Genomic DNA, 27946 nt, shown 5'->3' with positions numbered 1-27946 from the left:
GTCCCGTCCCCGCCACTGCCCAGAAACCACGTGTAAGAAAGTGCTTACAACCTAACTACGCACTCTGGTTTAGACTTGTCCTAGCCAATGGGAAAGCGGGAGGCGGGGCAGGGGAAAGCGAGAGTCCAATCGCCCCCTGTCTTCCGAGGAGAAGGCGGGGCTTGGGATTTACCACGTTGGGTTTGTCCGCAGCGCTAATTACTTTTTCCAAAGGCTGGAGGGCTTCACTCCGGCTGGCGCCGCCGCCTCGCGAGCTCCTGCTTCGCCGCGACCTTCTGGGGGGCTGCTCCTCCCGAATACCATGTGTGACGGCGCCCTGCTGCCTCCTCTCGTCCTGCCCTTGCTGCTGCTGCTTTTTTGGGGACTGGACCCGGGCACAGGTAGCGCTCCCTCGCCCACCGCCCCTTCCTTGCTCGTGCCTCTCGCGGCCACCTTCCATCTACCCTCCCGAGGCATCCTGGCGGCCCCCGCCTGCCTGCGCGGCCGGGGTCCGGCGGTGGACCGCTGACAGCGCTCGGGGCCGAGGGGGTGCTGGCCGCGGCGGAGGACCGGGCTCCAGGCGGCTCCCGGGCGGCAGCGCAGCCGCCGGGTCTCCGGATGCCTGTGCCGCGCCGCTGGCCCCGGAGGTGCTCCGGGCGGCCGGGCTGGAGACCTTCCCCGGGTGGCGCGGGGCCCGGGCGGAGGCGCCGGCCGGCACGGAGGTGCCGGGGTGAGGGAAGGGAGGGGAGCGCCCGCCCGGGGCCGCGTTGTCCCCACGCTGGCGCAAGTGCCCAGCGCTGGACCCCGTGCGCGGCGGGCGGCCGGAGGGAGGGCGGGCGGCCGGGCGGGCGGGCCCCGCCGCGCTGACGCGTCTCCTCTCTCCCCGCAGCTGTCGGCGACGCGGCGGCCGACGTGGAGGTGGTACTGCCGCGGCGGGTGCGCCCAGACGACGTGCACCTGCCGCCGCTGCCCGGGGCCCCCGGGCCTCGAAAGCGCCGGCGCCCCCGCGCGCCCCCAGCCGCCCTGCGAGTCCGGCCCGGCGAGCGCGCCCTGCTGCTGCACCTGCCGGCCTTCGGGCGCGACCTGTACCTGCAGCTTCGCCACGACCTGCGTTTCCTGTCCCGGGGCTTCGAGGTGGAGGAGGCCGGCGCGGCGGGGCGCCGCGGACGCCCCGCCGAGCTGTGCTTCTACTCGGGCCGCGTGCTCGGCCACCCCGGTTCCCTCGTCTCGCTCAGCGCCTGCGGCGCCGGCGGCGGCCTGGTACTGACCGCGCCCCCTGCGGGTCTGCGCGTCTTTCTGTCATGGAGTCAGGGGTGGTCCCTGGGGGAGGTTGGGATGAGGTGGGGGTGCCTCGGCGGGAAGCTCAGCCTCCAGGGGTGCTCTCCTGCCATCCGAAGGGAACCTCGCCTCTTCCCGCCCTGACCTTTCGGAGGGTGTCTGAGCAAAGGGGTTGAGAAGGGAAGCGTCTAATTATCCAGTGCCTTCTTCTGGATAATTAGATCCAGTATTGATCCAGTAGCCAGGTAGTGAACCTCTGAAGTGCACAGGGACTGCGCTGTTCGGGGGTTGCATAAGAGGGTATGCAGCAGTCCGCCCAGGGGGGCACCGGTGTGGTGGAGAAGAAACCTGTCAGGCCTCTGGACTGAGAGGCGCACTTCACCCAGGTGTAGACAGAACACGATTGATGTCCATCTGCACAGGTGTGTATGTGTGCGCCTCCTGGGGAACACTTTAGGCGTATATCGCATCTATTCTTGGATGTGGGGGTAGGGTAGTGAGCACTCATTCACCTTCCTTCTGTCCTTTTGAGTGTTTACCCAGAGAAGGAAAGTTTGGAGGGGTCCCCTGCCAGATCACTACACTTCTCTTCTTAGCTGAAACGTGAGAACCAAGAGAGGGAGTGTTTATACCCTTGTTCCCTTATACCACAAGCAGCCACCCTCAGCCAGGCCTGAGGGGTGCTTACCATTGGTGATAAGACCCCCTTCCAGTCCCCAGAAGTGCCCTTGCTGTGGCAGTAGCTACCCCATCCTAGGGACCCTGCTTTGATACATTTGAGGCACTGTGACAGTGCTCGGAGGGGCCGGGGACGTTCTTGTGCACCTCTGCCCCGCTTGTGCTCCCACTTGCTCACTGCATGCTGGTGCCCAGCCAAATGCTTCTCAGCTCCTCCATTGTGCCCCCTAGGAGTGCACATGGCTGGCAGATGGGCTGCCCCACCACAAAGCTTGGTATCGGCTCAGAGCATGAAATGCACAAGTTGTTTCTCTATCTCCTGTCATGATTGGCCTCTGGGGATGCAGCGCCTGCTATTCTTTTGCGTCTGTTCTTCCTTGGCAGAAGAGACGGCTTCCCCCACCTTTGCCTTATCTTGCTCCACCGTCTAGAATTCTCTAGCCCTTCCCCCACACAGTATGCAACAAGTCCTCGAGAATCTGCAGCAGAGCCAGAGAGCCTGGGGGTCCAAGTCTTTATGTAAGACTTCTGCTTTCTTCCCAGCCCTGTAGAGGAACTCTGGGGGTAATTTCCTAGGATTGGCTTTCACTGATTCTCCTTGAAAGACTTTTCTGAGTCCTGATCAACATGATCTGCTTTTTGCTGGCCTGGGAGAAATTGGCGTCTTTGGTTAAACAAGGAAAACGGACCGTGGAGGGAGCCTGTTAGGAGCTAATGTGGAACAGGGGGCAGAGAATGTGGGCTGTGGGTGAGGAGTCTTAAGTAGGAGTGAGAAAGTCTCAGATCACCGTAGGACTCGGGTCAAGGCTGTATCATGTTCTGGGAGGGACTGGAAGGCCCACATCATTTTTCCTGTTTTTGCCAAAGTGTTTAAAGTCTAGGTCACATCACTGTACTGTACATGGAAACATCTGAATCCCATTTGCTGTGGTTTAGTGAGTTTCTCTAGAGGTCAGAGTTTATACTTCTTGGTGTAAAGTTTCCAGCGAGGAGCTATCTGTGAAGGGGCTGAGGGTGGAAATCTGGATACCGTGGATTCCAAATCCTCACAGAGTTGAAAGCTGGGCCCTCTCACAGGTGGCATCTGAGCTGCCAGAGAGGGTTCACTTCAGTCCTCTGGTGTTCGGGAAGGCTGTCCTTCCCTTCAGCACCATGTGAGGGCGCTGTGCTTTAGATAAAGGAACCCCGCCAAGAGGCTGAGTTCAGCGTATGCCAGCCGCTGGTGCACCTCTAAGACTTGAGATTCTAAAATTCCTGCGTGAGCAGACGCCTCTGTTGTTTAGTCTGCTGTGTTCATCCTGTTCGTATGAGCTGGATGTCGGACACTTCTTCCCAAGTACACTCTACGGAGGAAGGCTGGAGGCAGGCAGGAAGGAAGAGACAGCAGCGTGGTGACTTGGAGCGGGCCCCTTGGTTGCGGGGTAGCCCTGGAGACATGTTGGGAAAAGAGAGCAGCAGGATCTCAGGCTAACCACGTTTGCATCGCACTCTAGCTTGCTTTGATTTTGGTGCTCACGTGCACTTGAGGCAGTTCAGGTGGGTGGCAATGTTGTGTTAGTCGCTGTCGACCCTGGTGGAAGCACTGAGAAGTGGGGATTGTGGTGTGTGTGGTGTGCTCGTCAGGACAGGATGCAACAAGGTGTGGGAGAGGAGCTATTGCAAGTAGGAGATTTAAAAAAAATTTTTTTTTAATGTTTATTATTTTGAGAGAGAGAGAGAGCTCGAACAAGGGAGGAGCAGAGAGAGACGGAGACAGAGAATCCGAAGCAGGCTCCAGGCTCTGAGCTGTCAGCACAGAGACTCACACGGGGCTCGAACTCACAAACCACGAGATAATCAACTCAGCCACCCAGGCACCCCTCAAGTAGGAGATTTTTGATGTCCACAGATGGGAGCATTCCATAGCTTCTTTGTATCTAAAGATCATGTAGAGCCCCAGGGCTGGCAAACGTTTTCTGTAACAGACCAAATCGTCAATATTTTAGGCCTTGTGGGCCATATGGTCTCTGTCACGGTTAAGTCCACAGTGTCCTTTTAGTGCAAACGCAGCCATAGACGGTAAATAAACAGATGGACGTGGCTGTATTCAATAAAACTTTATTCCGACGTTGAGTAGTAATTAAGTCCTGACGCATTAAACATCTCCCAAATGGCTTAGTGTGGAGTGTTTGGTGCACAGGCGGGGAATGTTCTGTTCCCCTCTGCGTGGCATCTGTGCTGACTTCCGAGATGTTTGTTATCGGTTTAAGGGAAGGAGATGCATGATTAGAATAGATAATTGCTTGTTTATGGGGCATGAAGCGCAAAGTTCGTGCTCCATTTTGCCCTTCCTTCTTTGGACTGTGGGCAGAGGCGTGGGCCCTGTGATGTTCTCCCTGTCTCTGTCTTATCTTGAGAAGCCATGCAGGCTGCGCTTCTTGGCTCTTCAAAGACCATAGGTACAAGTATTAATTGTTTTTTGTTTATGCTTCTTCATTTTATTTACATTTCAGGGAGTCCTTAGACATCACGTAAGTTTTTGGAAGGGTTTCTATAACCGTATGATTTCAAAGCAGTGAACTTTGGGCATGTGAGGAAGGTATTTCCACCCCCAGAGAGTTTATGTAAGTTTGGATCAGCTGCCTCCTGGGAATCAGACCAGCTCATAGAAGGCCAGCGGAATTGGAATCAGGTTAAACTTCACCCGAGCAGGCCGCCGAGATGGAACTTTAAGGGATAGAATGAGTGTCAGTCTTTGGAAAGGCTGTGTTCCTTGTCTGAGATGAGTGAATAAAGGGGAGGACACATGAGGACAGAGAGCAGGGGAGGCGCCTGCCAGCGGGTTTGGGCTGCTGAGTGGTGGCCTTTCTTCCTTAACGGATGTAAGCTCAGGGGAGTCCAGCCACCTGAATCTGTCCATCGCTTCTGGGCTGAGGCCGTGACCTGCCTGCCGCGTGCTGTGAGAGAAATATTGAGATCAGACAGGACATCCAGGAGCTCTGGGCTGTGGGACTTTAAGAAGCCATGCCCATTTTCCAGGCCACCCCAGAGGGACAGAGAGGTCAGGGATGTTCCTGCTTTCTTTGGAGTCACAGCCATACTCCACAGAACCCTTGCTTGGAGTCTTTCATCCCGGTTGGTCACTGGGGTTGACCTGATGGCCCAGCTCAACCTGGCTCTGGCTGGTCCGCTTGATCACAGCGCAGGGGGCTGTTTTGGTAGCACATCATTTATGATCTCCGTGAGAGCGTTGCAAGAATGTTCTTCTCTGTTCCATGAGCTAGACAGATAAGAACAGAGTGGGGCTGTGGTCAGCCAGTCAGTGAGCAGGTGGCTCGGAAGAGTTGGGGACTCCATTCTCAAGAAAGCAGCCTGCGTTTGCGTGACTCCTCTGATGAAGGGGCAGGTGTGGGAGGTGGCTGCCTCTCCCTTTAGAGTTCTCAGACTCTATTTGGATTGATTATAAAATTGCCCAGCTTTTTGATACAGCACCACTTGATTGCATACAGCTGAATAGGAATCCGCCGTGGCAAAAGTTGTATGGAGACCATTCGGAAGGGAGCAAATAGCACAGAATACAGTGTCCGACATCATCCTATTGGTACAGGTGTGGGGAGAGCACAGCGTCCTAAGTGATTCATCAGCTAAGATTACTGAAGAACTTATCACATACAGCATAAATGTATCTGGAAAATGCATACACATTTTTAAAGTGTTGTAAAAAGACAACAGTTGAGTGGCTGTTAGGGAAGGTAAGGAAAATAAGGGAAAAGATTGTGCAAAATTTGGGAGGCATGAAGGATTTGAAGGGAAGATGTTGAATCGGAGGATTCTGGGGCATTCCACCTCTTCCTCTGAAGAATGGTCATGTGACCTCATGGTGACTTTCTATGCCCACTGCTCACGGGGATCACTTAGGCCGCGTAACCCTCCCCAGTGTCCTACTGACAGCACGTAACTAGATTTCCCCATCTGAACTTTTGTTTAGTTGGCAACATCTTAAGAGAAAGAAGTGCAAGATGAGATGATAAACCAAAGAGGTCTTAGACTGATTGCATTCTTGGGGCTTATTTCCTGAGCTTTGAAATGCTACAGCTGCCTGGTTTGGGACGTGTGCAGCGGGGGATGTTTTTGCAGTCAGTACGTCGGAGGGAACCATGCAGAGTCACTGGCTATCCTTTCCCCCGGCACGCCTCTGCACACAGATGCACGGTCACGTTCTTGTTCTTTAGGAAATGAGGCTGCACGGCCATTTGGGGCTATGATCCTAAGTGAGCCACCTCCTCTGAACGTTCCCGTCTGCAGCCAAGATGACGGGTAAATAACATCAGCCTTGTGTGGCTGTTGATAGAATGAAGTAAGATCGAGTCTGTGAAATCATTTAGGGAGAGGGCCTGGCACATTAAGGCATTAAAAACAGGTTTCTTCTGTTGCCCTACGGGGCCCAGACTTTTCCAGTTATAAATCAACCAGTCAGTCAACACTGTTGCCTAAATGAACAGATCATTATCACACACCTGCCCTGTGTAGGACACTGCGGGGGCTCAGAGAGGAATACAAGGTGGGCCCTGTCTCAGAAGACAGTCCAGGTACGCCCAGGAAGGAAGGTGTACTGGAGCCTGCATGGTGGCAGAAGGGTGGGGTGGGGTCTTCAGGGAGAAGCGGGATTGGAGCAAAGGGGGTGGGCTCAGGTTCTAAGAGGGTGGAGAGACCCCAAAGCCTCCAAAGCCAGGTTCTTCGCCAGATCAGGGGCCCATGAGGCAGCTGCGGAATGGGGGTGGGAGTGGTAATTTAAGGCGATGGTAAGAGATGAGCTGAACAGACAGGTGTGTGGCTTAGACCAGGCGGGGGCCCTGGGTACCAACCTAAGGCATTTGGAATTTATCCTAGAGCAGTGGTTCTCAGCTTTGAGCTGGAATCCACCTTCCCTGGAGGATTTGTTACCCTGGTGGCTGGGCCCCACCGCCAGCACTCCTGATCCAGCCTGTCTGGGTGGGCCCGAGAGCTTGAATTTCTAACATATTCCCAAGTGCCGTTGTTGGTTTGGGACCACATTTTGAGGATCACCGGCCTAGAAGCAATGGGGAGCATTTCTGGCTATTGACTGGGGTCCCTGGTGATAGCGTGGCGGGGGGGGGGGGGCACTGGAGTTGGAGAGCATTCAGAGGCCCGAGGAGACAAGCTTAAGCCTTGAGTGGTGGAGATGGGAAGGAAGATGATGCAGGAGAGATTCTGAAGAAGAGCTGAGTCTTTGTGACCGACTCTAGGGATCAGAAAGAGGGAGAGCCTGGCAGTGACTGGCCCATGTTAAGGCGGGGGAAGCTGGCTTCAGAAGGAAGACCAAGAATCAGTTTAGGCACCTGGTGTTTGCAGAGGCAGTGGCTGGACTTTGAAAGGGGGCTCTGGTTGGCATTCCAGGAGAGAGGCAGTGGGACTCGATGGGGGGCGGTTGGGGAGCCCCTCTTCCGCAGGAGCTCCTCTGAGGCCCCCCCCACCAAAAGTTGGAGGCAGGTACAGGCAGCCCTGAGGTCACAGGATTCTTTTTCCTTCTTGGAAGCAGACTTGCTCACGCAAGAGGCAAACTAACAACCCCATTTGCTTCATACTCTCAAACCACCCACGCTAGCCCATCGATGGGGAGGCGGCAACCTAAGACCCACACCAGCTAACCAAGGAGCCACAGCCTCCTGATGAAAGAGCTCAGAGGGCTCCCCAGGTACCAAAGTTCCAGTGGGGTCTTTATGGGACAGCAAGGTCTGCAGTCACGGGGCGTCCTCCCCTCAGACAGGTGTGTGCTTTGGTTCTAGAGCATCCATAGGACACACTTTTTGTTTTTGGTTTTTTTTTGCATGATCTTAATTTTCTACGTGATGCTGAGAAGTTGTGCTGATGTTAGCAGATGATGAAAACCCGTGTGTCCTTCGTGCATTTTCCACGCTGCAAGGAGAGGCAGTTCTGCTTCGGAGGGTGGGGTGGAGTTCATGACACCTGATTTATAACGCTCTCCTAACACAGTGCAGAAACCCTTCAAAGAAAGCACCAGAACAAAGAGAATTGAGAAGGAGCCACTCTGAACTGTTATAATATCAGGTTATACCTGATGGCATTTTATTTGACACACATTTCTTTGGTGGGATACCACATCTTAGAAAACTTTAGATTTCTCTTTTAAGAACACCGTTTCATGGAGGGTCATTGTATCCTTTAAAACCACGCAGCCTCAGGGCTTCCAGTCCTATCTGCTACAGGCATTCCTTTACTGTGGTGCCTCTTCAGATGAAGTCTGCAGGCCTCTTTCATCAGGCTCATAACTGCTGTTTCCTTGGCCTTGGAGGAATATCCCTGTGTCTCACCTCTCAGCACAGATGGCGACCAGAGGGTTAATGCAAATCTAAGCAGCTCTGCCCAGTTTCTGGGGCCACAGGGCAGCAGTGGGCTAGAAGCCAGGGGGCAGAGCCCCACGGTCAGAGGAAGGTCCAGGTTCATGCAGGCAGTTTAAATCCGGGCTGCCTCCAGACAACTAAATCAAGTGCATCGCTGGCACCCATTTAAAAGCTAGCACAATGTGGGGTGGGGGAGGGGCACCTGGGTGGCTCAGTAGGTTAGGCATCTGACTTCAACTCAGGTTATGATCTCACGGTTTGTGGGTTCGAGCCCTGTATTGGGCTCTGTGCTGACAGCTCAGATTCTGGGTCTCCTTCTCTCTGCCCCTCCCCCTGCTCACATTCTGTCTCTCTCTCAAAAATAAAATAAAAACATAAAAAAAAAAAGCTAGCCCAATGGTTTTCAGCCCTGGCTATACTTTGAAATCTCCTGGCGAGCTCTGAATACCAGTGCTAGAACTCCACCCCCCGGGGATTCGGATTCAGTTGGCCTGGAGTGGGTGCTGGGCATCAGGAGTTTCTAAAGTTTGCCAAACAACTCCAATGTGTAGCCGGGGATGAGAATCACTGAGTTAAGGAGACTACAGAAAGTTCATGCCGGTCCAGCCCATTTGATTCTGTTCCACTCCACTCACATTTTCTTGAGGAACTGTTAGGTGGCAGACACTGGAAAAATAAAGGAGGAATAACTGTGATCCTGTCTCAGAGGAACAAACGATTAGGTTGTGACAAATGCCCCATAACACAGTGGGCAGTGGGCTGCAACACAGAGTGCCAGGGAGGAGGGAGAGCTTTGGGAGGAAGAAAGGAGGAAGTGGGAAGGTCAGGAGAAGATAAAGAGGGCTGACCAGTATTTGCCCTGGGCCTAGATTGTGTGTGAGTAGGGGCATAAGTGGCACTTTTCAGCAGAACGTTTTATCATTGGTAATGTGATGGCAGGATGAGCATTAAGAGACATTTCAGGGAGCCTAGTGACAGACTGTGAGACTGGGGGAGGGGCAGGGCAATGTCCTTGCTTGTGCCCGGCTCCTTCCCTCCTGGGTGCTGGTCCAGGCCACATCTCTGCTTACAAGTCAGGTCCCAGGCGGGTAAGTAGCCGCCAGGGAGGATGCAGTCCATCAGGCCACATAATCATCTTACCAGTGTTCCCATTTCCTCCCTTGAAGGGGTAGGAACCAGCACGTGGGCCCCTCCAAACAAGACCTGCTGAGGCAGAGCTGCAAGGGGCTAGATTATGCTTGTGTGTATGTACCTGCAGGCTTCCTCACCAATGGGCCATGCTGTATTCCTGTATTGCATTAGAACTACCTGCTAACTGCCTTTTTTTTTTTTTTTAATTTATTTTGAGAGAGAGAGAGAGAGAGAGAGAGAGAAAGAGAAAGAGAAAGAGAATCCTAAGCAGGCTCCGTGCTGTCAGTGCAGAGCCCATTGTGGGCCTCAAACTCATAGACTGTGAGATCATGACCTGAGCTGAAATCAAGAGTCCGATGCTTAACTGAGCCACCTGGGCGCCCCTGCTAACTGGCCTTTTACACTAGCTTGTGAATGCAAACACTAGACTGGTCTGGAAACTGACCCTGAAAGTGCTAGTCTCAAGGGGGCCTGTGGCCTCCCAAAGCCAGAGCATTTCAGGAAGAGTCCAGGTTGAGCGCATCCTCCAGAGAGCACAGGGCTCCTTCCATGTGGGGCTCATCCCACGTGCTGGGCCATCCCTGCCAACTTTATTTCGACACATGGAAGTGTTCGCCACGGTCACGGAGGTGTGTGTTCTGCGCTGAGGCTTTCTTTAGTTGTAGCTGCAGTGGAGCCCTGCATACCCCCCCAGCCACCTTCTGCATCCGCTTCAGTCTCCCCGAAGTATCTTCGTGAACAAATTCAAGTTTTAACTTCAAAGGAGAGGGAAGAAGGCCGTGCTTCCCTGCAGGCCACACAGTGCCACTTTAAGACAGTTTTATTTGGGCAGTAAAATCTCGGAGTTGTTCTTGGCAGAAGTTCTAATGAAATGGAAACCTTGAGATCTGTGTAGAGCTGTAAGTACGGTCTCCCCCTGTGTTTTGGGGGCTCAAAGTTGTAGGCGATCTTACTCGCTGATCTGATGTACTTGCAGAGAGGCTTGGTATCCAGGCATCCTTTCCAAACGTAAAGGAGTTCTACCATTTGGCTTGAGGGAGCTCTGTCCTTGAGACCAGAGGACTGGCTGGGAGGGAGAACAATGCTTCTCAAAGCCTGGTCCCTGTCCTGGTGGGGTGAGTATCACGTGGGGACTACTTAGAAATGCACATTCTCAGGGCCTACCAAGACGTCCAGGTGATTTTCATGTGCAGCTGGAGTTTGAGAGCCCCTGGTTCAGTATGACTTGGCCTTTGGAGAATAGTGTAGGAGAGAGAGAAGAGATGATGCTCATTTCAGCCTAAGACTGATCTGCTTGATCTACTGAATCTGGTTAGCCAAGATGGTCTTGGGCATCCACTCAGAGGAGGCACCGGGCACTGTACAGACCAGTGTGCAAACACGGGTCCTTCTCCAGCCCTGACCCAGTCGGGTTCCTTGTGGGGGGTTTACCTTGCTTTATTGACACCTCAGAAGGGAAGATGATAGCTAGTATCCCAGGGAAGGAGCACAAACTGGTTTCGTGCCATCAGCGTTGGTTCCAAGGGATAGGAAAGTTCTCTGTACTATGTATATTTATTTTAGAATTAGTATTCACTCTGTTAAAGCAGCAAACTAAAAATCCTAGGTCTTAAATTTTCCTTTCAGTTTACAAATCACGTCCTATTTAGGGGCGCCTAGGTGGCTCAGTTGGTTAAATGTCCAACTCCTGATTTCGGGTCAGATTGTGATCTCATGGTTGGTGAGCCCAGCGTTCGGCTCTGCACTGACAGCGTGGAGCCTGCTTGGGATATTCTCTCTCTCCCTCTCTCCCCCCCTCTCCCTCTCTCCCCCCCTCTCCCTCTCTCCCCCCCTCTCCCTCTCTCCCCCCCTCTCCCTCTCCCCCCCCCTCCCCCCCTCTTCCCCCATCTTTCTTTCTCTCCCCCGCCCCTCCCCTGGAGCCCATGTTCTCTCTCTTTCTCTCTCTCTCTCTCAAAATAAACATTAAAAAAACTAAAAACAAATCACATCCTATTTATAATCTAGCAAGTTTTCCAACGATTTTTGTTGAAGTATAATTAAGATACAGTTATTAGTTTCAGGTGTACAATATTCAGTAATTCTGTACATTTCTCTGTGCTCATCTACATAAGTGTACTCTTAACCCCTTTTATCTAGGAAGGTTTTTGCAATCCTTTTCAAGGAAGCTTTAGATAAGATTTGCCCCCCCCCTTGTAAATTTGGCAATTAACAACTTTTAAACCTTTAAACCTGCATTGAGAAATGTAACATATTCAGTTTCCTTGTCAAGTTTTTTCATTGGCTGAGGAGCCCTTTGTAAATACTCAAGTGTCCAAACCTAATAAGCTAGTCCTATAAACATGGGAAGTCTCAAGTTGTCTTACACATTCTAATATTGCTTATAGACCTAATAAGACTTTAAAATCAAATCTAACTCGACTTTAAACTAGAATCACAAATCTAATTCATTGGACACTGTCAAGTTCTCTTAAGGACTGCAAGTTCATTTATTTGTTTGTTTGTTTGTTTGTTTGTTTGTTTAGTTAGTTTTGAGAGTGAGAGAGACAGAGCCCAAGCAGGGAAGGGGCAAAGGGAGAAGGAGACGCAGAATTTGAAGCAGGCTCCAGGGCTCTGAGCTGTCAGCACAGAGCCTGATGCAGGGCTCAAAGTCACAAACCTCAAGATCATGACCTGAGCCAAAGTCAGATGCTTAACCAGCTGAGCCACCCAGGTGTCCCAAACACCGCAAGTTCTGAACAAAATGTACGAAACCCCTATCACAAAGCTATTCCTACCACAGGACTGACTCCCTTTTTTTCTTTCTTTCTTTCTTTCTTTCTTTCTTTCCTTTCCTTTCCTTTCCTTTCCTTTCCTTTCCTTTCCTTCTTTCATGTTTGTTTATTTGAGAGGGCACGCAAGTGGAGTAAGGGGCAGAGAGAGGGACAGAGAGAATCCCAAGCAGACTCAGCACTGTCAGTGCAGAGCCCGATGTAGGGCTTGAACCCACGAACCGGGAGATCATGCCCTGAGCCGAAATCAAGAGTCGGATGCTTCACCAACTGAGCCACCCAGGCACCCCAGCCATCCTGTTTAATTCTAAATATCCCCGGGAATAAGCTGCAGTTTTTCCCATTAAGGATGTAACCGTCATTCGTTCCCAACAGTTTTGGTATTGCTTCCTCAAGTGGGCTTTTGGAGGATGATTTAAGGAATAATTTTTAAAAGGAAGTTTCTTTTTATTAATAATAAAGTAATACATTTCTTTGGAAAGTGAACCTGGAAAGTGGGTGCTGTGGTATATATCTCTGCACCCCTGCACCGCCCCTCCCCAAACACAGCCACTGGGTGGGATGTTTCAAGTCACACAAAAGCTCGTTCTTGGGCTCGGCAAATCGGAGCAACCTGCAGAGCCAAAGCCCAGACGTGGGGACCAGGCCATAGCCAGGTGGCTTTGCTGCCCTCGGGTTGTTGGCGTCGTGGGTGTGTGTGAACGAGGCTGACTCATGTCCCGTTTCCCTCTTTCTGGGCAGGTTGGCCTCATCCAGCTTGGGCAGGAGCAGGTGCTAATCCAGCCACTCAACAGCTCTCGGGGCCCACTCAGCGGACGAGAGCACCTGGTCAGGCGCAAATGGTCCTTGACACCCAGCCCCTCCACCGAGGCCCCGATACCTGGGCAGCTCTGCAAGGTTCTAACAGGTGAGTCTGGGAAACCTCGCGACTGACAGCACACACCATTCGGCACCGTTGCATGTCCCCAAATGCACTGAAATCATGTGAGCAAGAACTCACCTTTCCCGGTACTTTGAAGCTGTTTTGTTTGTTGCCCCTAAGGCCACTTCCTTTTCCTGTTTATGTGGATTGGTGTTAGCATTTCATGCATGATTCTAATAAGTAGCTTGGGGATGAGAACCCAGGGTTCTTGCTTTCTGTGCTTCTGTTTGAGCCACCTGTGGCTTATCAGGTGTTTAAGAATATGTCACAGTCACTGTGAAATTGACCCTGCTGTGTCACTGGCCGTCTTCCTGTGACTGTCCCCTGATGAAGACGGATAAACTGCTTCTCACAGGTGGCACTTCCTCCTTGGAGGGCATGGGACCCCATGGCTGACGTTTGGGAGTTGTGCTTTTGGCATTTAAAGACTTACCTGGATAAAGAAATATAGTGTCTTGGTTTGATATTCCAATGACCTTGGAAATATTTATTTGTTTTTGAGAGAGACAGAGTGTGAGCAGGGGAGGGGCAGAGGGAGAGGGAGACACAGAATCCGAAGCAGGCTCCAGGCTCTGAGCTGTCAGCAAAGAGCCTGATGCAGGGCTCGAACTCACAAATGTGAGACCTCAGCCGAAGTCGGATGCTTAACCGACTGAGCCACCCAGGCGCCCCTAAAAAATACTCTTTAATAGGAAGCAGGGGTTTGGGTAAGTTGGTTGGTTGTATGTTTCGGCTTGATGTTGGTGTGTTATTTTAAGCCACTTGACAGTCTCGGTGGAGCATTTTTAAAAAAATCTGCTTTCAAAGTAAATGACTGTTGGTCATTCCACATCTGAGTGCGCTTTCTGCTGCTAATGTGAATATATTGTTTTAGAGGCAGGGGGAATAGCAAAGGCAGTAGGACTCAGCACTGGCTGTCCATGGGCATCACCTGGGGAGCTTTAACAGTCACTGAAGCCTGGGTCCTGCCCCCCTGGAGAGCTGCTTTAATTGGTCTCAGGCACAGCCTGGGCATCTGGTGATTTAAAACCTCCCCAGGCAGTTCTAATGTTCAGCTGGTGCTGAGAATCACTGTGCTAAGGAGTATTAGACGAGAGTAATAGCACCAGTGGGCCATCAGAAGTGGGTTTTTGCAGGTGAGAACCACCAGGCAGGGCCCCACAATGAAGTCCAAGGGCAAATACGTTTTATTCTCACTTTTGCCTCTATTCAAGTGGCTGATCTCATGGAATATTTGTCTCATTCCCCCCATTGACATCCTCTTTAGGGGCATGCGTGATACCAAGGATTGCTGACCAAATGATACACTGTGCTCAGGTTTGCATTTTTGTCTCTGAGGCTGGCTACAAGGCGCCCTTTTGATGGAGTGTTTAGCCTGTAATGAAGGAAAGGAACAAAAACAGGGTGGGGAGGATGTGATATAGATGAAGTTAAACTAAGAGCAGCCTTGTGAGAAATTTCTGAATTTGCTTAAAAAAATCCTCTCCCCTTCCCTGCCCCCACACCTCCCATCAGTGTGCTCTGCCGTGCCAGGCTCTGGCCTGGGTAGGTACACGGACACGGGAGAAAGGTGTGTATTTATTTCCCTTCTGGTCCTTCTTGCTTTGTGTGAAATACGCTGTAAATTTTGTTGCTGTATTGAGACAGACAGTGGGCCTTCTAATAAGTTTAGCTAATTAACAGTCAATTAGGCCCTATCTAGTGTGAATTAACTTTCTGGGAGTTCAGAAATTTAATTTAGACATTGAGAAAATCAATTTACTGGGAAACCAGCAAGGTAACATTTTTGTTTTCCCGGACGTATGAATCAGATTAATCATCCAAGATTTCTGACGGGAACATATTCTCTAGGGATGAACATGGCTGTCAGATGTGGCATTGTGCCTTGTCTTGGATCTTGTGTTGCCCTGACTTTGGACCCAGACTGGGAGTAACCAGCTGGCTCTTGCAGGTGAGGAGTGTAGTGATTTTTCCTCCTCCGTGAAACGCTCAATTTACCTGAGAGTTGAACTGTGGTAAGCCACCCTGTTCTCTCCAGGGATGGACTAGATGGACTAGCACAATGGAGGCTCCTGGGAGGACCCACTGCCTTCTTGTAGGTACTACTGAGGTTGCATTTCTTTCTGGCAGTCTTTGGGGCTCCCAGGGAGAGGACAGTCTTATCCTATCACCTTTATTGCTCCTTATTTTTAGGACCTTATAAACTGATCCATAAAGCATCACTCCAGGTTGGAACTTGGCGTGAAAAATATGGAGTCTGTGGGCTTTTCTTTTCTTTCTTTTTTTTCATTTTTTTCTTTTTTGTCACAGCACAAGTTTTTGAAGGTTTTGGGGGCTATTCCCAACAACTAAGTTGGCAGTTTGGATATTTTTAAATGTGTCTCAATTTCGACTTCAAAACTTTTTGTCTGTCTTCTATGCTTATTTTAATTTCTCCATTGGATTCTGTTTAGAATCTCCCCACTTAGCATTTTCATGGACTTTAGTAACAGTTTCAATCTCTGTCTTCTCCTCCATCACGGTAGATGTAACATGTCGATGGTTGAGGTAGATGGCAGAATGTTAAAACTCCTTTGCCACAAGGCACTGTCAGAATAGGAATCCTACAGTGTTTCGGTGGGCTCTTTATAACCCAGATATGCCATCTGACAATGGTACCTGCAAAGACATTGATATCTCTTTTTTTTTTTAATGTTTATTTATTTTGAGGAGAGAGAGAGAGCAGGGGAGGGAAGGGGGGAGAGAGAGAGAGAGAGAAAGAGAGAGAGAATTCCAAGCAGACTCCGTGCTGTCAGCACAGAGCCTGATGTGGGGCTAGAAGTGTGAGATCATGACCTGATCTGAAATCAAGAGTCGGATGCTTAACCGACTGAGCCACCCAGGCGCTCTAGATGTCTGCTTTATAGTTCAAGTTCTGTTATGACTGTTTTAAAAGATCATTACAGTTATTTTGTAGTATTGTTTGGTTCATTTATATAGCATTATAAAGTTAACTTTAGTGAGTATTTAGAGGATGCCACAAGTCTTTAGAAATTGTGTATTGCTAATTTGTGCCATAATTTGCATAACAACTGTGTTTATAATCTGCAATAAATAATTGGTTGGGGCTTGTGCTTTGCATCCATTAAGATTCATTTGGTTGGAAATGACAGAAACCAAACTGGCTTAACCACCAACACCACCACTGCCCTGGGCTCTTGGAACTGAGGAGCAGAGCAGGAGGTTGGACCTCAGGTAGGCTATGCAGGTGGGGCTCCTCAGAAGTTGCTTCTCTCTCTGACAGCCTGTCCTGAGCCAGCTTCTCTCGTAGTGACAGAGAGGCAGCAGGGCTCAGGAGGTAAACTCTACTGTTGAGTCTGGAGATGAAGTGGGTTGATTTGGATTGCAACTTGGACGACTTCCAGCTCGTCACTGGTTCACCTGTCTGGAGGCAGGACCAAAAGAGCTTCGGTCCCAGCCCCCACATCACCACGGAGGTATCATTCTGCTTTCTGTCCTCATCCCGGCTTCTCACGGGCCGCCATATCGGTAAAAATCTGGTGGACCAGAGGTCAGACCTCTACTCCAGGTCTGACCCGTCATTTCAGCTCACATGGTTGGTCAGAATTTGGCTGTTTTTTTCCCCCCACACTTCCGCAAGATCCTCTGTCTGATGCTTCTTAGCTCCTTATCTCATCTGTGGTCCAGGGATAAAAGTGGCTCATGGTCTTTACTTAGGAAGAGTTCCATTCCTCTGAAATTTGGTTCTACTCTAAATGTCATCAAGACCTCAGCTGCCCAAGTGGATAAAAATGAGGGGCACCTGGGTGGCTCAGTCCGTTAAGCATCCGACTCTTGATATCAGCTCAGGTCATGATCTCATGGCTAGTGAGATCTCGAGAACTGTGAGATCGAGTCCTGCGTTGGTGTCTGTGCTGATAGTGCAGAGACTGCTTGCGATTCCACCCCCACCCCTCTCTCACTCTCACTTTGCCCCTCCCCACTCACGCTCCTTCTCAAAGCAAATAAATAAAATGACTTCATAGCTTATACAGTATTTTGTTGTTTCATGTTCTTCTACGTCTTAACTGGAAGAAGAACCCAACATAAATGGAATTAAAATGCTACTACTTTGAGTTTCTCCATCTTAATATTTTAAGTGTTTATTTACATATAAAAACATTAACTCCAAAAGCAGACACTGATCGTTTAAGAATTATTCCAAAGGAAAGAAAGGAGAACATGCTAGAAGCCTGACTCTGTCTTTCTTGGATGTGACCCCAGGAGAGTCCCTTGATATCTCTGTGCCTCTGTTGTAACTTGTTAGGGCTGCCAGAACAAAGTGCCACAGCCTGGGTGACTTATACAATAGGCATTTATTTCCTTACAATTCTGGAGGCTAGAAGTCCAAGGTCAAGGTGTTCGTAGAGTTGGTTTCTTCAGAGGCCTCTTTCCTTGGCTTGTAGATGGCCACCTTCTTCCTGTGTCCTGACATGGTCTTCCCTCTGTGCGTGTCTGTGTCCTAATCTTCTGTTCTTATAAGGGCACTGATTATATTGGATTAGAGCCTATTGATGACATCATCTGCACTTAGTTACCTTTTTAAGACCTTCTCTTCAAACACTGTACTCTAAGTTGCTGAGAGTTCTAGTACACAATTCAGTCCGTAACCACCTCTGTGTTGTCCTCTGTAACATTGACATGATGATACCAGTGTTGTCTGCTTCTCAGGGTTATTGCTGAAGGGGAACACGCAGATGAGGAGTGATGTTAGACTTCCAGCTGCGCTGGTGGGGGGGCATATTCTTGAGAACACTCACAAATGCCTAGAGGGTAGAAAACAAATTTAGAAGAAATTAGAAACAGGCTGTGTGAAGAGACCCTTTCTATAAGAATAGATGTCATAGTTGGCTGGTCATCTGTTCATGTATTTTTCTTGATAAACAAATACTGAAGGAGCTGCAGAGCCTCAGACAAGGTAGAAAGGATTGAGCCACTCTGACCTTCAGTCCCATCAGCTAAGTAATGCCATCCACCTCTTAGTGGTTTTGTGAGTGTTACAGGAGATAATGCACTTGTCACTTAGCCACTAACAAATTTCCACTACTGTTGCAGCCACCGTGCTTGTAATTATTATTACTTGTACCCCCAGTCTTTATTGTCAGGGGACCACTTAATGCCCTTGGTTCTGTATAAAGTGGGAGATAAAGAGAAACCCTATAGGGCACTAAGCTAAGAGCCAAAAGCTTCCCTTGTTCTTCTTGAATCTGTCATTCTTGCCTCTTGAACAAATCCACAATGAAATCAAAGAATCTCAGTGTTTCTAGACCAGAAGTGACTCTTTGAGGTCATCTGCTTACATTTTTTCTCTTGTTTTTCATTTATTTAGCTATTAGGTATTTGTTGACCCTCTAGACACTGGGTACACTGTGGTAAGCCTGACACAGCATGGTCCCTGCCTCCGGGGAGCTTATGTTTTGGTGGAGGAGATAGGGCAGAAGGAAACAAATGTAGTGGCTTTAAATTATTTTTAGATCTGAAGTACTTATGACAGGCAAAACACACACACACAAAACCAGAAGTCCATGAACCCAGTATTCAGACTTAACCAATGTTAAGATCTGCCCTATCTGCTTCAGAACTTTTTTCTTTTTTGAGAGAAATTAACATTTATGGATATGACTGAGTATCTCCCCAGCCCCATCCCATATTGTCCCTCTAACTTACTCCTCAGAAGAAACCACCATCCCGAGGGATACACTCAAGACCCCCAGTGGATGCCTAAAACCGCAGATTGTACCAAACCCTGTACCTACTATGTTTTTTTCGTATATGTATGCACCTATGATAAAGTTTAATTTATAAATTAGGCATAGAAAGGGATTAACAGCAACTGTAATAAAATAAATGATTATGACAACAGGGGTGCCTGGGTGGCTCAGTCAGTTAAGTGCCCAACTCATGATTTTGACCCAGTCATGATCTCATGGGTTTGTGAGTTCGAACCCCCATATCAGGCTCTGTGCTGACAGTGTGGAGCCTGCTTGGGATTCTCTGTCTCCTGCTCTTTCTGCCCTACTCCTGCTCATGCTCGTGCTCTCTCTCTCTCTCTCTCTCAAAAATAAATAAATAAACATTAAAATAAAAACCAAAAAACTGTTATATGAGGCACCTGGGTGGCTCAGTCGGTTAAACTTCAGACTTCGGCTCAGGTCATGATCTCATGGTTTGTGAGTTCAGGCGCTGTGCTGTGCTGACAGCTTGGAGCCTGGAGCCTGCTTCAGATTCTGTGTCTCTCCCTTTCTCTCTGCCCCTTCCCTGCTTGTGCTGTGTCTCTCTTTCTCTCTCAAAAATAAATAAATAAATGAATGAGTAAATGAAACATTAAAAAAAAAAAACCCTGATAACAACATACTGTAATTAAGTTATGGGAATGCCTTTCTAGCATGTCCCCAGTTAGGTTCCCATCACTTTGTTGCCCTGAACTCTGTCCTTTGTGTCTTTAGGCCTGAGGACCACAGACCTCCTACTGGATTGATTATAAGCCACCCTTTATTTATTTATTAAAAAAAAATTTTTAAACGTTTATTTATTTTTGAGAGAGAGAGAGAGACAGAGTACAAGCAGGGGAGGGGCAGAGAGAGAGGGAGACACAGATCTGATGCAGGCTCCAGGCTCTGAGCTGTCAGCACAGAGCCTGACGCGGGCTCGAACTCACAAGCTGCAAGATCCTGACCTGAGCCAAAGTCAGACACTTAACTGAGTGAGCCACCCGGGCGCCCTTATAAGCCACCCTTTAAAGCATGACTTTGTGGTATTCTTCAGCCCCCTGTGCTATTCTTTTCTTCCTAGCCTTGCCCACCCCCTACCCCAGAGTCTTCCCGCATTGGCTCACTTTCCAGCCCTCAGGTCATTGGGTTTTTATATTTTATTCAAATTTATAATTGCTGTCTACAGGAGGGTTAGGTCTAGTAGAAGCTTGTTGGCAATATTCCATATGATACTGATTCTTTAGCAGTGGTTGAGATTTGCATTGTGGTTTAGAGTATAGGCATTTTTTTTGTTTTAATAAATGTTTTATGTGTAAATTAAAAAAAAACTTGCATTCTTTAATTGCTGTGAACAGTGTTCTGTATATGTGTTCATTAGCTCTAACTGTTGTGATGTCAAATCATCCTGTCCTCATTATTTTTGGCTGGCTTGATGTATTCGTTTTACCAAGAGGTATGTTAAAACTTATGTCATAACTTTTGTGGTTTGGCCAATTTCACCTTTCAAATCTATCAATTTTTCACTTTATGTTATGAGGTGATAGTGTTTGACGTATTCAGGTGTAGGAGCTGTATTCCTGGTGAGTTATTCCTTTTACTATCATGTAATGGGCCTTTTTGGTTTTTTTTATCCCTAGTAAAGCTTTTGGCGTCCTAGCTATTTTTACATAATATTAATACTGTCAGAGTTTCTATTTTGGTCAATGTTTGCCTAATGTTTCCTTTTCCTTTTATTTTCAGGCTTTCTCCATAACGGTGGCTTATATATGTTTCTTAAAAGTATTATGTGTCCTAATTTTTAAAAAAAATGTCCAGTTTGAGAATATCTGTCTTTTCATTGGCAATGTTAGTGTTTTTACATTTGTGGTGTTACTGATTTATAATTAGGTTTATTTCCACCACCTTATATTTTGTTTTCGATTGACAATACTATGCTTTTTCTTTGCTTCTGTATCTTTTTGTTGTTTTTCTTTCTTTTGATTTCACCAGATATTCTCAATTCCCCCTTCTTTCTTCCATGGATGTGGAGTAGATTATAAACTTTCACATTATATATTTTTACAGTTAGAGTTACTTAGATTTATTTATATATTTGCCAATTTAATCAGTATTATTTCTTGCAACCTACTTTTCTGTGTCTAAGATCCTTCTGGAAATAACTCCTTTTTAAAAAAATTGTGTTTTACTTTTAGTTTTTTGGGGTATAGTTGACACGCAATGTTACATTAGTTTCAGGTGTACAACTTAGTGATTTGACAAGTTAATATGTTATGCCATGTTCTGTTAATGTAGCTATTACAGCATCATTGACCACATCCTTATGCTGTGCCCTTGATTCCTGTGACTTGTTCCAGAACTGGAGGCCTGTATCTCCCTCTCCCCTTTGCCCACTTTGCTTCACTTTCTACTCCCTCCCCTCTGGCAACCATCAGTTTGTTCTCTGTATTTATGGGTCTGTTTCTGCTTTTTTGTTTGTTTATTATTTTTTAATCTTGGCGAGGGTTAAATTATTATCTTTGTTTTTCCCAAACTGCCCTGATTTCACCTACACTCTTGGTGATGATTTAGCTGAATATGGAACTCTAGGTTTAGCCTTAACTCTCATCAACACGTTGAAGATATTATTCCACTGTCTTCTGACTTCTGTTTTTGCTACAGAAGGTCTTCTGTCCATTCAAATTTAGATTCTGTGCAAGTAACCTGTCTTTTCTCTCTGCAGGTTAAATCATGTTATCTTTGTGTTTATAGTATATCTATGGCAGATTTTTTCCATATTTATCCCATTTGGGACCCACTGTGATTGTTGGATGTGAGAAATCATAGCTTCTGTCAGTTCTGAGAGAGGCCCAGCCTCCATCTTAGGGGCCTCTTCTCTGTGATCAGCTCATTCCCCTCCTGGAACTCCTACTCAGTAGATGTGCACCTTCCTGTTCTTTCCTCTGGTTTTGTTTTTTTAATTTTAAAAAAATGTTTATTTATTTTTGAGAGCGAGCACGAGCAGGGGAGGGGCAGAGAGAGAGGGAGACACAGAATCTGAAGCAGCGTCCAGGCTCTGAGCTGTCAGCACAGAGACCAACATGGGGCTTAAACTCATGAGCTGTGAGATCATGACCTGAGCTGAAGTTGGACGCCTAACTAACTGAGCCACCCAGGAGCCCCATTTTTTTTTTTTTAACCTATTAGGTCTCTTCTGTATTCTGGATTATTTCTTCTCATTGGTCTTCCAGTTCACCAGATTTCTGTTAAATAGGGTCTAATCTCCATTTAATCGAACCACTGAGTTTTCAGTTTTAGTGTTTAGAATCTAGACTTCTGGAAGTTACATTTTGACTCTTTTCCAGTTCTGCCTTATATTTTTCATAGTGCCCTGTTCTTTCATTATGATTTTACCCTTCCCTTTATCAGATTGGTAATTTTGTCCTAATTACTATTATTTTTTAATGTTTATTTTTGAGAGAGAGAGAGAAAGTGTGAGCAGGGGAGGGGCAGAGAGAGAGGGAGACACAGAATCCAAAGCAGGCTCCAGGCTCTGAGCTGTCAACACAGAGCCTGATGTGGAGATGGAACCCACGAACTGTAAGGTCATGACCTGAACCGAAGTCAGACGCTTAACAGACTAAGCCACCCAGACATCCCTTACCATAAGTATTTGAAGTCTCTTTTGAATTATTCCACCTTCTGAATTTCTTGGGATGTTGATCTTGCTGTTTGTCATATTGGCCCACTCACACTTACACTGGACCATTTTCTATGTGGATTCTAATTTTATACTGTGCTCAGTGTAGACATCTATGTACCCCACTGCCCCATCCTCTGCAGGTGTGCTCTATATGTTGGGTTATGGAAAAATCTCTACTGAGTAATTTTACATGCGCTTCTGTCAGATGCCCCAGGACATTTTCACCAGTCCCAATGTGATTTCTACTTTCATGTTTTTCCTTAGGAAAACCTTGAGAGTGACGTGTATTTGTGTGTAGCACAAGCGGGGGCAGTTTGTATCCGAGACTCTGCCTGACATTCCACTGGAATTCAGGGCTGTGTACAGAGACAAATTTCTCCCAATTTCCCTGTGCCTGTGGGTGCAGGTGTCCTGCCACTCTGGGGCCCCAGCCACATCTCTTATCTCACGGTAGCAAGTGTAACACTGGCCCCTCACCCTTAGGCCAATATTTGGGCCTGATGTCTGCTAGGTTCTCGTTAACTGTCCCAGGTATGAAATTTCCCAGCATCTCTGTGCCATCCTTGATGACAGGGACCCTTCAGAGGGGCCGTGGGGTGGCTGGGACCCACCCCCTGGGGGCCACAAGTGTGAGGTGCCTCCCTGCTGCTCATAGAAGCCTCCCCTTTTGCTCTTGCTGCTTCGGCCCCTGCCCCTGGTCTCCAGGGCACTCCTTCCCCTACTGTTATTCATTTAGGGAGCTTAGTTTTCTGAAACTACAGCCTGGAATGGCAGCTATGCCCAGGCGGCTTCTGCTTTGGGCCCAACAGAATGCCCGTGGCAAAGGAACACAAAGGCTGCCTTATGACAGTAGCTTTAGAAAAAAACTGCATTAATACCTAGTAAATCAGCACACCGGAGTCACTCACTGCTTTTCATGGACCGAATAGAAGTGCTATCTCCTTGGTCAGTGTTGTTTGAAGAAGATCCTCCACGATTTTCATATTCTCTGGAACTTGAGTTTATTCCCTTGGGCCAAAAGGAGCTCCTGTAACGACCTGGCAGAGTGTTTCCTGGGCCACCTGTGGCATTTCTGATGTGTACCCACCACCTGCTCTGGAGGGATCTGGCACCCGTGTTAGACTGGGCAAGGATCCGCCCTGGAAGGCCAGGGGGTCAGACAGACCCTCTGCCTCTGTTTAGGCTGGGGACCCACATCCACATCTCCTGGCTGCCTGATGCTCCTAGGGGGCACTTTGGAGATCACCAGATAAGTGTTTCTTGTACTTCAGAGCTTTCTTAGAAAAGCCCATGGGGCCCCTTTGGCATCTTGAGTGTTTAGTAATAATTGGTTTTGCATTTGCTCTTGTGTTCTGACTGAGTTCTCACAAGCTCGAGGGGCAATCTCCAATCCTGCCATTTGCTTTATGTGAACCATGTGTTCATCCGAATGCCTTTGATCTCATTTTTATTTCTTTTTAAGACAAATGACTGAAGAAGTCTTATGGGTTTTTGTCGGGGCTGTTTGGGTAGCAGGAGGATGCTTGGTAATCACTTTGGAAAGAATAAAATTAAAACCCAGTAATATTGTTCTATAAAATCATCATCATCATTATACTATTATTATAATTATTGCCATTATTATTCCCTGAGGCTGTATAACTCTGTGGATTTGGAGCCTGTAAGATGCTGTAAAATGGACACTGCCCGTCCATGTGGCCTGGGAGTGAACGCAGCCAGGGGGATGGGGCCCGGCAGCTTTGGGCAGCATCTGATACTGCTTCCCTGTTAATTGCTCTTACTCCTATGCTTCCTCATCTGTAAAATAGAGGTAATATTTTTCTCAGTATCTTCATTTCACCCGGGTGCTAGGAGTTAAATGAGCTAATGCCAATGGACTTTCATTGAGTAGAAAGTATTCTTAAAACATAAGGTGTCTTCTCTTTATGGAAAAGGTCCATAGAGTGGGTTCTCTAAAATCCAGGCGTCAGATGAGGGCTTGAGTATAGGTGGTTAGATTGAGAAAGGGAGGAGTCCCAGGAAGCAGGAGAGAGAGACCGGGAGGAGCAAAACTTCCATTGAAATCCAATGGAAAATCCAGTGGAAGGTGAGTGTGCCAAGGGGACTGCTGCAGGCAGCGGGGGCGTGGTTCCTACAGCAGCAACTCTGAAAAGTGCATGGAAGCATCCAGAGTGATCTCAAGGATGCAGATGGGGCAGAGCTTGGATGTTACCCAGCACTTCTTGTCTCCCAGATTTCCAACTGCTCTTGTGTAGGCCAGGCAGGCTTCTTAGGTATAAGAGCCTGCAAAAAAAGGAGAGGCCAGGGCCATATGCTTGAGGAGGGGCGCTGTTGGCACAAGCTGACCATCACAGTGGTAGCAGAAATTGGGGTGACATGGGGTGCTGCAGGGAGGATACCAGAAGAGACCCTGCAGGTGTTCTGACTGGGAGGCAGCATGTAGTGGGAGGGACCCCTAAGCATTTAAAAATATTAATAGTTAAAGAAAGCTTGTTACCTTCTAAAAATTCCTATATGTTCAGTTAAAAAAATTCTTCCCACCGGAATAATCAGCTGACCTGTGGTATATTCTTCCCTTCCCTCCTCCATCCTTCCTTCTTTAAAAAATTCTGGTCATTCAGCAAAAGAAGCCCCAAGATCTCCAAAGGAGTGGACAGATCATTGCACACAAGGGCCTGCTGGAGGCTTGGTGAAGGCCAACTGGGAGGGAAGGCCGTCTTGCCTGGGGGACTCACCCGTGCTCTTGCGGTCCCCTCTGGAGGCTCTGATTCTGGGCTGACCAATGGAGACTCAGGGAAAATGGGCAAGCCAGGCCTGGAGGCAGTGTCTGAATGAGTCTCCGTGTAAATATTCTTTTGCTTTTAAGCTTTCAGTGACTGTGTGGATATTTCCTACAAATTGGCTTGAACATATTTTATTCTTGGGTCTCTGCCTTAAAACTTGTAACAGGCCCTGTTATCCAAGGCGGGAATTTAATCGCTTGACCGATGTTTATTTGAGACTGTGTGTCTGGCCCAGTTGTGGGCGCTGGGCATCCTGTAGTAAACAAGAGACCTTATCTGGTCCCTGCCCTCATGGAGCCAACATTCCAGGAGATGATTGCGGACACTCGAATGGCAGACTGATGACCGGTCTCATTCTGGATGTGCTCTAGGGAAGTGGGCCCTCCGTCCTCACTTCACCCCTTCCTCCTCTGCTAACCTAGGGGTTTCAGACTGGAAGGATGTTCTCATTCCCAGTGGTGCTTGCTGGGCGGGGTAGAGGGAGAAAAGAAGGGAGTGAGAACCAAGCCACCAGACTGATGTTGTGACTTCACCAACATCAAGTGAGGGGTGTCCAAACCAGGGCTGGGGGGTTGTTGAGTGGCACATTGCTCCTGAGATTGGAATCTGATACATGGGGGGAGGGGGGGAGTCATGCCTCCCCCACTACCTGCCCACCTGCTGACCTCTGGTATGGCCTTCCCAGCCTTCTTTTACTGTTCTCCGGTTTCCTTTTACCTCTGGGATCAGATGCGGTCAGTGGAACTAAAGTGTCCCCCTCAGAACCCAAGCCTAGTTCATTTTCTCAGTTGTATTTTCCCAGCATCATGGACACATTGCCGGCAAGGAATGCTCGCCCCTCGTCCGCTCTCCTGGCCTCCACATGCCAGCACTTGCCAGGGTGCACCTGTGCTCACTGCCACCCTTCCTTTTTCTCACTGCCTTGGGGTCCTTATCTGGTCCACCCTGCTCCACTACCCTCTTCCCAGACTGTGTCTTGAGCCCTTCGTCTTTCCTTTGATCCATCTACACGTCTCTGCTGGCCGACTACTGTCACCACCTGCTCTCTGGAAGTTGGTGTTTCCCAGCCAAGTCCCTGTCTGACAATGCCCGCTTGCACCGGCCTAATTCCCAGTGTTCTGACTCCCTGTCTCCAGCCATCCAGACTGAAAATTGTTTGCTCTGCTATCCCTGCCCTCTTGTATTCCTCCATATTTTTGTTAGCTGCTTCTTTTGATATAGTTGCAAAGAGTGTTGGTGTACCCATTACTCACAGTCACTGATCATTAACACTTTGTCTACTCGCTCTGTAGCTTGCTTTCTCTCTTTCTCTCTCTCACCCCCCTTCCTCTTGTCCTCCCTTGATGCCTCCCCCTCTTCCTTCCTGCCACCCTCCTCAGCACTCTCTCCCCTACACACAGTTTTCCCCCCTGAACCACCTGAGGGTAATTTGCAGACATCGTATCCTTTTACCTATAAATACTTCCATTTGTATCTTCAAACAACTCTTACTAACCATCGTATAGCTATCAGACTTGGGATATGAACCATTGACACAATGCCATTATCTAAAGTACAATTTATATTTGACTTTTGTTGGTAGTCCCAATGAGGTCTTTAAGCCATGGTGTTTGGTGTTCTTTTCTTGCTCCAGAATCCAATCTAGAGTCACACGTGTTGTGTTTAGTTGTTGTGTCTTAGTCTCCTCCAGTCAGGGTCAGTTACTTAGTATTTGTCTCTCCTAATCTTCATGCTTCTTTCAAAAACACAAGTATAGCCTAGGTTTTGTTTCGTTTTGTTTTTTTTTTGGTCAGAGGTCTCTAAATTTGGTCTTGTCTGTTGTTTCTTCACGATTGGGCACAGGTTATGCATTTTTGGCAGGAATACCACCAACGTGATACTGTGTTCTTCTCAGCGCATCTAATCAGGAGGCCCGTGCTGGCAGTTTATCCCATTATTGGGATGTCAGCTTTTACTATTTGGTTCAGGTTGTGTTTCTAGGTGAATCTGATGTAAGGTTTTGATCTTTACATATACAATTAGCAAAATTTTGTGGGATATTTCTGAGACTATGTGAATATTCTGTTCTTTAAAAAAAAATTTTTTTTTAATGTTTATTTTTGAGAGAGAGACTGAGAGTGAGTAGGGGAGGGGCACAGAGAGAGGGAGACACAAAATCCGAAGCAGGCTCCAGGCTCTGAGCTGTCAGCACAGAGCCTGCTACGGGGCTTGAACCCACAAACCACAAGATCATGACCTGAGCCGAAGTCAGATGCTTAACCGACTGAGCCACCCAGGTGCCCTGTGAATATCCTGTCCTTCATCAGACTTTCGCTCACTAGTTTTATCATCTCTTGATTCTCCAGACTCAATTATTATCGTGGGGGCTTCAAAATGGTGCTTTTCTGAGTCTGTTATTTCCTCCACATTTTTAATCCTCTTCTTCCCCATTTATTTATATTGATGTGGGCTTGTAAATTCTTATTTTAGTCTATGGATACTCATTTATTTACTTATATTTTTTTTTTATGCACAGATGGTCTCAGATTTGTCCTGTGAGTATACTTTTTAAATTTTTTTTAATGTTTATTCTTGAGAGAGAGAGAGAGAGAGAGAGAGAGACAGAGTGCAAGTAGG

At 48.0% G+C, this 27946-nt stretch overlaps 1 protein-coding gene across 1 annotated transcript in view; it reads left to right on the top strand.

Annotated features, from left to right (window-relative positions):
* The first annotated feature begins 301 nt into the window (after positions 1–301).
* ADAMTS17 (ADAM metallopeptidase with thrombospondin type 1 motif 17) overlaps positions 302–27946 on the top strand; it is a 343010-nt gene continuing 315365 nt past the window's right edge. The window contains 4 exon segments of the mRNA XM_042943087.1: positions 302–380; positions 512–709; positions 869–1239; positions 12938–13103. Coding sequence (XP_042799021.1) covers positions 302–380; positions 512–709; positions 869–1239; positions 12938–13103 — 814 coding nt within the window.

The sequence above is a fragment of the Panthera leo genome, chromosome B3 (assembly GCF_018350215.1).
Source record: "Panthera leo isolate Ple1 chromosome B3, P.leo_Ple1_pat1.1, whole genome shotgun sequence".
NCBI classification, from domain to species: domain Eukaryota; kingdom Metazoa; phylum Chordata; class Mammalia; order Carnivora; family Felidae; genus Panthera; species Panthera leo.
This window is presented reverse-complemented; position numbering and strand designations above follow the sequence as displayed.